The sequence below is a fragment of the Grampus griseus genome (assembly GCF_964374135.1).
Source record: "Grampus griseus genome assembly, chromosome: 4".
In the NCBI taxonomy this organism is placed as follows: domain Eukaryota; kingdom Metazoa; phylum Chordata; class Mammalia; order Artiodactyla; family Delphinidae; genus Grampus; species Grampus griseus.
In genome coordinates, this window is record NC_138997.1 from 92,856,906 (window position 1) to 92,865,955 (window position 9,050).

A 9,050-nucleotide genomic window follows, 5' to 3' on the forward strand; every position below is an offset into this window, starting at 1 on the left:
CTGAGGAAACATTTCTTTTTTTTTTTCTTTTTAAGAAATAGCTAAGTACAAATTAAGGACAAATTAACCACTCATCAGGTTCCTTTCACACTACAAGTGTAACTGCATTGGTGATTATTGTGGCAGCCATGACTAGGTAGAATAATATTCTAAATTGGCCCTCACAATTGAAATAAGTTTTTTTGTTGTTAGGGGGGAAAATGTAGGAGTCTGTAAAAGGCATTTCCTGGTTATCAGATTTGTTTCTGCTTATGAGAGGTTAATGAATTTGAGAGTAAGAATTACTTTTTTTTTTAATTTTTGGCGGTACGCGGGCCTCTCACTGCCGTGGCCTCCTCCGTCGCGGAGCACAGGCTCCGGACGCGCAGGCCCAGCAGCCATGGCCCACGGGCCCAGCTGCTCCGCGGCACGTGGGATCCTCCCGGACCGGGACACGAACCCGCGTCCCCTGCACCGGCAGGCACACCCCCAACCACTGCGCCACAAGGGAAGCCCAAGAGTAAGAATTAGATGCAGATTAAGACTTTGGTGTATAATATAATGAAGAAGAATCAACAGTTAATATCTAAGTTAAAATGTGTGACTCCTTTTTTCTTTTTTAAACAACGCTGAGCATTTATTTTATTTTATTTTATTTTTGGCCTCGCCATGTGGCTTGTGGGATCTTAGATCTCCGACCAGATTGAACCCGGGCCTTCGGCAGTGAAGGTGCCAAGTCCTAACCACTGGACTGCCAAGGAATTCCCAACACTGAGCATTTAAATTATGACCTAGTTACTTCATAGTAGATGAAAATATAAATGAAACCTAGGAATTCTACTCTTCATTAACTCTGGTGTGGTACTAAAAGATTATGAATTGTTTCAGTTGCAGGAAAAACTCTTGATTTTTAAATTTCATTTGATTTTCTTATTGTTTCACCTTCTGAAGTGAACATCAATATTAGTTTAAGAAGGAGGGGGCCAGGAAATCTTTATATGTCTAAGAAAAGATGCCTACTCTTTTTTCTGTTTCTGCAAGTGGTGATAACATATGCATCCTTAAGGATTTCTATACACTTTTTTTAATGACAAAAGAGAAAGACTTATTACATATAACAGTATGTTTACTTATAGCTTCGTTCAGTATGACAGATGTGGGTGTTAACTTTTTGAATATAAAAAGAATCAGTACATTTTAGTGATCTAAGATTTCATCATTCTGGCATGCTGAGAATTGATCTTATAAAATATCCTAAAAATTTAAGAATGACTATTAAAGTTTTTTAGTTCAGAATATAAAATATACTGTGTTGACAAGGATAAAAATGTTTGTGGTCTTAAGGAGACTCATTAATAATTCATAAACCTGGTAAGAATTTCCCTCTTTTTAAAATCTTTACCTAACAAAAGCTGGAGTTAGTCATCTACTAGATACTTTAGAAATGAAAAAGCTACTCTGGGTCTCACTGTGGGATCAGACTATCCAACCCTCACCTTAGAGAAAACTGAAGCCGCTTACGTGGCCTTTGAAGTTGAAGTATCATTTCCTCCTGTCCCCACTTGGGTTGGCCCTTGGCTCTTAAGTGCATCATTAGAGTTTTTATGTTTTGACTGTGGCTGGAGGAGGTCAGTGCAAATGGGTTTTGTTCAGCTGCAGACTCACTTGGGCAGATTTTCGTTTCAACACTTTTAAAGAGCTTACTAGGAGAAGAAAATACAATTTTAGGTCAAACAGTTGCCAACTTAATATTTATTTGTAGGTTTATTAAATTCTCACATACACGTGCACATGGGATTTTGTACTTGTAAAATATATGTATTTTTATTTTTTACTACTGGGTATACACTGTTTTTCAGAGTAGGATCAAGAATACAATTTTTAGTTTTTAGATGCTGTGTTCTTTTAATTGAGTTAAGGGAATTGTTAATTTTAAGTTTATAATATTTAAAGGAAGTACATTTTTAAACTGCCTCTTCCTAAGTCTGGCACATACTAAAAGTCTGGCACGTTTTTCTTGCTGTTAGGAAAGCAGTGGTGAAGAAGATAGAAAGTCCCCGCTTTCAAGGAGTTTTTCCATTCTAATAGGTAGTCATAGGCAATATTTATTTAAGCAAATTAAAGAGAAATTTCAGACTATGGTAAGTATAGTGAAGGAACCAAAATAGGTAATGGTGTTGGAGGGAGATTGGGAGTTGGGGGTGGGCAGAGTCGGAGAGCTACTTTAACAGGGAAGTAATAAAGAAAGGTCTCCTTACATTGTGACAAAAGGGACCACTCTTGGAATCATCTGGGAGAAGAGCTTTCCAAGTCCAGGGGAAACAGGCACAAAGGTTCTGACATGTTCAGGGATTGGAAAGGAGGCTAATGTGGCTAGCATATAGTGAGTGGAGGGAATGACTGTCACTGAGTTAGGTGTGTTGGCTGGGGTGTATCACGTGGATGAAGAGTTTGATTTTTTTTAACACTTACAGGAGGAAGTCATTGGGAGGGACATGATCTGATTCATGTTTTTGAGAGACCACTGTGGCCTCTGTCTGGAGGGGTGGGAAAGTAGGCAGAGAAGTCATTTAGAATCTATTGCTGTGGTCCAGGGGAGAGGTTAATGGCTGCTTGGACTAGAGTGGTAGCCCTGGAGGTTCTGTGATTTGGTAGCCCTGGAGGATTTGTGATAGATATGTGATAGCCCCAGAGCAGGAAATGTGCTGGTTCTTTACCTTTAAATCCTGTGGTTTCTGATAATTCTGGCAGCTTTAAATCTTTCTATATTGTGGCAAAGGAAAAGAATTGCTCCTAGGGCATATGAAGGAGTTAATTCACAGCATAGACTGTACACCAATCAGGGTTGTTTTATTAAATCTAGCAAGTTGCAGTGAGTATTTATTTGATTTTCTTTAAATGTAACATTTTGTTGTTGCAGGAAATGTTTTCATATTTGTCCAACCAACTAAAGAAGCTGTCAGAAGCCTACAATGAAAGAGTGTTGCATACACCTCACAATCCCATATCTTTAGGTAATTTTTTTTCTTTAAAAAAAAATTGTACTTCTGAACCATCCCCAGTGGGAAGCTGGTGTTTCTAGAAAGAGTATGAATTCTTTCTGGTTACAGTGATGTTTCTAATTTCATTACAGTGCTAATTTGTAAATTTTAAAAGTTTAGTCAGCCTTTATAAATGCTGTAATGTATTTCTTTTTTTTTAACATCTTTATTGGAGTATAATTGCTTTACAGTGGTGTGTTAGTTTCTGCTTTATAGCAAAGTGAATCAGTTATACATATACATATGTTCCTATATCTCTTCCCTCTTGCGTCTCCCTCCCTCCCACCCTCCCTATCCCACCCATCTAGGTGGTCCAAAAGCACGGAGCTGATCTCCCTGTGATATGCGGCTGCTTCCCACTAGCTATCTACCTTACATTTGGTAGTGTATATATGTCCATGCCTCTCTCTTGCTTTGTCACAGCTTACCCTTCCCCCTCCCCATATCCTCAAGTCCGTTCTCTAGTAGGTCTGTGTCTTTATTCCTGTCTTACCCCTAGGTTCTTCATGACGTTTTTTTTCCCTTAAATTCCATATATATGTGTTAGCATACGGTATTTGTCTTTCTCTTTCTGACTTACTTCACTCTGTATGACAGACTCTAGGTCTATCCACCTCATTACAAATAGCTCAATTTCGTTTCTTTTTATGGATGAATAATATTCCATTGTATATATGTGCCACATCTTCTTTATCCATTCATCCGATGATGGACACTTAGGTTGTTTCCATCTCCAGGCTATTGTAAATAGAGCTGCAATGAACATTTTGGTACATGACTCTTTTTGAATTATGGTTTTCTCAGGGTATATGCCCAGTAGTGGGATTGCTGGGTCATATTGTAGTTCTATTTGTAGTTTTTTAAGGAACCTCCATACTGTTCTCCATAGTGGCTGTACCAATTCACATTCCCACCAGCAGTGCGAGAGTGTTCCTTTTTCTCCACACCCTCTCCAGCATTTATTGCTTCTAGATTTTTTGATGATGGCCATTCTGACTGGTGTGAGATGATATTGTAGTTTTGATTTGCATTTCTCTAATGATGACTGATGTTGAGCATTCTTTCATGGGTTTGTTGGCAGTCTGTATATCTTCTTTGGGGAAATGTCTATTTAGATCTTCTGCCCATTTCTGTATAAGTACCGCACGCTAACCGATGGTGCCATTGGAGCTCCAAGGTCTTCTGCCCATTTTGGGATTGGGTTGTTTGTTTTTTTGTTATTGAGCTGCATGAGCTGCTTATACATTTTGGAGATTAATCCTTTGTCGGTTGCTTCATTTGCAAATATTTTCTCCCATTCTGAGGGTTGTCTTTTGGTCTTGTTTATGGTTTCCTTTGCTGTGCAAAAGCTTTGAAGTTTCATTAGGTCCCATTTGTTTACTTTTGTTTTTATTTCCATTTCTCTAGGAGGTGGGTCAGAAAGGATCTTGCTGTGATTTATGTCATAGAGTGTTCTGCCTATGTTTTCCTCTTGAGAGTTTGATAGTTTCTGGCCTTACATTTAGGTCTTTAATCCATTTTGAGCTTATTTTTGTGTATGGGGTTAGGGAGTGATCTAATCTCATACTTTTACACGTACCTGTCCAGTTTTCCCAGCACCACTTATTGAAGAGGCTGTCCTTTCTCCACTGTACATTCCTGCCTCCTTTATCAAAGATAAGGTGACGATATGCTGTAATGTATTTCTAATATAAAACTTATACGCTGAAAGAATTCAAATCTATGTTAAGTGTTATACTGAATATATGGAAAATAATACTTTTAACTCTTGCTTCTCACCAAAATAACTTGGTCACTGATAAGGACTCTATATAAATATTTTAAAATTTCTACCAGTTAACAAAACACCATAACATTAAAGATATTCTTTTAATTTTTAATGCTGTTATTATTTATTTTCTTGAATATGCCTGTGTTAGAGAAATCTGTATTTATGATCATTTCATTTTGTCATGTAGTACAAGAACTACTAAACAGGATAAAAAGAATGTTGACTTTTATGCATTTAACTAACTTTTAAACTTCATGATTACCCCTTTTAATTTGTGAATATATATAGTATAATATAGTTCATATTTCATGTATATCTGAGGAAAGTAAGGAAATAATAATTTGTAATTGAAGCCTTTTTCAGGAATGGGCTTCCTTGGAAAACCATTTGACCACTGATAGATAATAAAATCACCCCAATCAGTCCTTTGTTGGTTTATAATCTATGTAGATATTATAGAAGGTGATACGGTATGATTTGAATCCCAGTTCTGCCATGTACTAGCCTCTAACTTCCTTTTCCCTGTCTATAAGTAGAGATAATGATCCCTCACATACAAAGTTGTTAAAAATGGTTGAGATTATATTTGTAAAGTATCTAGTATAGTAAGTAATATTATCCGTGTCATTGTTCCATTTATTTAATTGGAAAATTCACTTTTTGGAAGTGTGATATGGAAATTCTCTTCTGATTCTGAGCATGTTTATGTTAACATATTTTTATCTGATATGGAAACAAATCCTTACTATAATTTATTAAATGCATTAAAGTGAAATGGTGCCATGTGACAATGAATAAAAAGTGATATCTCCATGAAATAAGACAGTCACAAAAAGACAAATGCTGTATGATTCCACCGATATGAGGTACTTAGAGTACTCAAAATCATAGACAGAAAGTGTAATGCTGGTTGCCAGGGGGAGGGGAAAATGGGGAGTTATTGTTTAATAGGTATAGAGTGTCAGTTTTATAAGATAAAGTTATGGGGATGGATGGTGATGATCGTTGTGTAACGAGATTGAATGTATTTAATACCACTGAACTGTATACCTAAAAATTGGGTAAGATGGTAAATTTTATGTTACATGTTTATTAGCACAATAAAAAAAGTGATGTCTCTGTGATTGTTTGTTTCTTAAGTGGTTTTGTGCTGGTGAACCAAGGCTCACTGGAATACTTTTTTCTTTTTCAGCTATGACGCTTAAAACACTAGATAAACACTGTGACAAAGCTGTCACTCGGCTTGGCTCCATGCTTTTTACCAGACAGGTTTCTGGAGCCAGGTAAGTATGTTTAAAAGAGGATTAGATTTATTTCACTTTTCAAAATTAACTCTAATAAAGCACCTTTCTTTAACAATAAGTCCCCCAAGTATGTGCTGAACTGCACCTGAGAATTCATCGTGGAGGAAAAGAATGATGAGGTAGAGGATCTGCAAGGCTGTCACACAGTCAGTCACCTGTGGAACGTGAAATAGTCACAGGAAAGATACGAATCTTGTTTGCTTTAATAGACATATAAAAACAAAGTTCATTACCCCTCTGTACAAATTTTTGTCTTTATTTTCCTTTGTTAGATTATCTTCAGTGGTGTCACATTATGGTGTTAGAAATAAGTTGTCTTCATTACTAAGTTTAAGTGAAAATGTTTTTAAGGAAAAGTCCATTTCCCAAACTGAAAACGCTATGCAATTCTTGTCTAAGTACTGCCTTTGAAAAATCTCCTTTTTGCTTTTATATGTACATAGCTTAAGATGAATTTCATTTTTCATTTTATGTTTGATGAGGTCAGAGAAAAATGACTTGAAAAGTACCTTGCTCTAAGTACTCTGCTTTACGTGCTTCTGCTAAAGAATTTCTCTCTGACTACCAGAGGTTAGAGATTTCACATCAAAGAACAACTTTTTAAAAGGAAAAACATCTTAGATTAATTCACCTTTTACCTTGATGAGCTATATCTATACGCAGCATAGTTTTGACACTTCTAAAATGGTTTTCTTGGCCTTGGTTTTTAGTGTTGCCACTATTTGTCTTTATGTTTAGGTTGATCTTAATTGAGTTCTTAGAAAAAAAAGAGTACTGTTAGAAATCTGCTTATATCAAGTATGACAGTGAAATCAAGCTTTAAAAATGCATGTACCGTTGCTGAATTTAATGATTGCTGACCATCAACCCACTGTAAGCAGTTATGTAATTTCTGCTGGATCCTGGCTTTAAAACCCTCCATTGCATAATGTGATCAGATAGATGTAATTCTAGTCTATTGATTACTTGAGGCGATACACGGCAGTTAATCAAAGTGGTTTGATTTACAAACTTAAATATTCCATTAAAGTGTGTATATGTGAAATCAGATTCTGGTATTTGATACAAAAACAACTTTCTTTTTACCTTTTTGAAGATGTAAAGGTGTTTTTGATTCCTAGAGCTTGTAGCTCTTTAATAGAAGATAAGTAAATGATAAGCATCAGGTAGTACTTCCTATGTGAAGTGCACTGTATAATTTTATTTTAAGGCCGCAGTCTGTTTTCATAGGCTACGATTTATGGCTGTTATTAAACTTCTTACTAAGTAGGTGTAAGGCTTAGTAACACAGCTTTCTTTTGTTTATGGGTGATACTCTGTTAACGTCACCAGACATACTAAATTGGTAAATCTTTTCCCTTTCAGGGTTGTGCCTCTTGGGTCTGTGCAGACTGTGAGTGGCTACACTTTCAGAGGCTTTATGTCACATACAAATAATTACCCTTGTGCTTACCTCAATGCCGCATCAGCCATCGGTATGAAGACACAGGATGTGGACTTGTTCATAAATAGACTTGACAAGTGTTTAAAGACAGTAAGAAAAGAACAAAATAAAGAGAGTGATGTATCTGGAGTTGACAATTATGATAAAACTGAAGATGTGGTTATAGAAGAAATGGCTTTAAAACCAGATAATGTACTTCTTGGCACATGCCAGGATTCTTCCTGATGACATGTGAAGGGTTTCTTTGTGATAATTTTAAAAAAGTGATGAGGCTACAGTATAAGCTAGCAGTTTAAAGACAAGACTTGAGATTTTTGAATTGAGAATTTCATGGAGAATATTTGGTCAAGGAATAGAACATGGTCTGAGCTAGCCATTGATGATTGTTACATTTGTTGTTCTTAGACTGCCTCAATCATTATCCTTAACAGGTTATAATGTACAATTAGCGTTTTTCTAATTGTTAAATATTTGCCAAATAAACATTATGATTCAGATAATTCTTACTAATATAATGATAGTAAAATTACACATTACTCTAATTCTCTTTGAAATGTGTGGACTGCTTTCTTCTGACCATTCTCTATCATTCACAAATTACTTATGTTTCTGACCACACGGAATTTGGAAAGATCGCTAATGCTACTAATTAGTAGATGTTTGTTGATGTGTGTAAGTCACAGAATGCCTGTAAAATGGACATTTCCCAGGAAAGCAGAGTCAAGGTCAAGGTGTAAGCTTTAATTTTTGCTCGACAGAAATGGGTCTCAACTGGGGATGATTGGCTTCTTATATCTAAGTAACAGCTGGAGATATTTTTGGGGTTTTTTTGTTTGGTTTTTTTTTTTCGGCCATGCCACACGGCTTGTGGGATCTTAGTTCCTCGACCAGGGAAGGAACCTTCGCCCTCAGCAGTGAAAGCGTGGAGTCCTAACCATTGGACCACCAGGGAATTCTCTGGGGATCTTTTTTTTTTTTTTTTGCGGTACGCGGGCCTCTCACTGTTGTGGCCTCTCCCGTTGTGGAGCACAGGCTCCGGATGCGCAGGCTCAGCGGCCATGGCTCACGGGCCCAGCCGCTCTGCGGCATGTGGAATCCTCCCGGACCGGGGTATGAACCCGTGTCCCCTGCATCGGCAGGTGGACTCTCAACCACTGCGCCACCAGGGAAGCCCCTGGGGATCTTTTTTGATTGTCAAACCTAGTAGGATGCTATTGACATCTAGTGAGGGGAGGCCAGGGGTGCTGTTCAACATCCTACAATGGACAAGACAACTTCTCAAAACAGATTTATCCAGCCCAAAATGTCAGTAGTGCTGAGGTTGTTAAAAACTTCTTTAAAGTAAAAGAACTCCTCAGTAAAGAGAAGTTTTCCATAGCAACTTGAATTATTCAGTAGTACTTCAAAGAAGGTAGCTCTATAAATGTTACCAACTAAGCAGCATATAGATTTTTTTTTGTTAACATCTTTATTGGAGTATAATTGCTTTACAGTGTTGTGTTAGTTTCTGC

The 9,050-nt window shown here is 37.0% G+C and overlaps 1 protein-coding gene across 1 annotated transcript in view; it reads left to right on the forward strand.

The window, feature by feature from the left end:
- Positions 1-8,512, forward strand: part of SEPSECS (Sep (O-phosphoserine) tRNA:Sec (selenocysteine) tRNA synthase) — a 35,862-nt gene extending 27,350 nt beyond the window's left edge. Inside the window, exons 9-11 of the mRNA XM_082653837.1 lie at positions 2,900-2,993; positions 5,984-6,074; positions 7,461-8,512. Of these exons, the coding sequence (XP_082509963.1) occupies positions 2,900-2,993; positions 5,984-6,074; positions 7,461-7,764 (489 nt within the window). The 3' untranslated portion in view covers positions 7,765-8,512. The remainder of the gene's footprint in view (positions 1-2,899; positions 2,994-5,983; positions 6,075-7,460) is intronic.
- Positions 8,513-9,050: the final 538 nt, after the last annotated feature.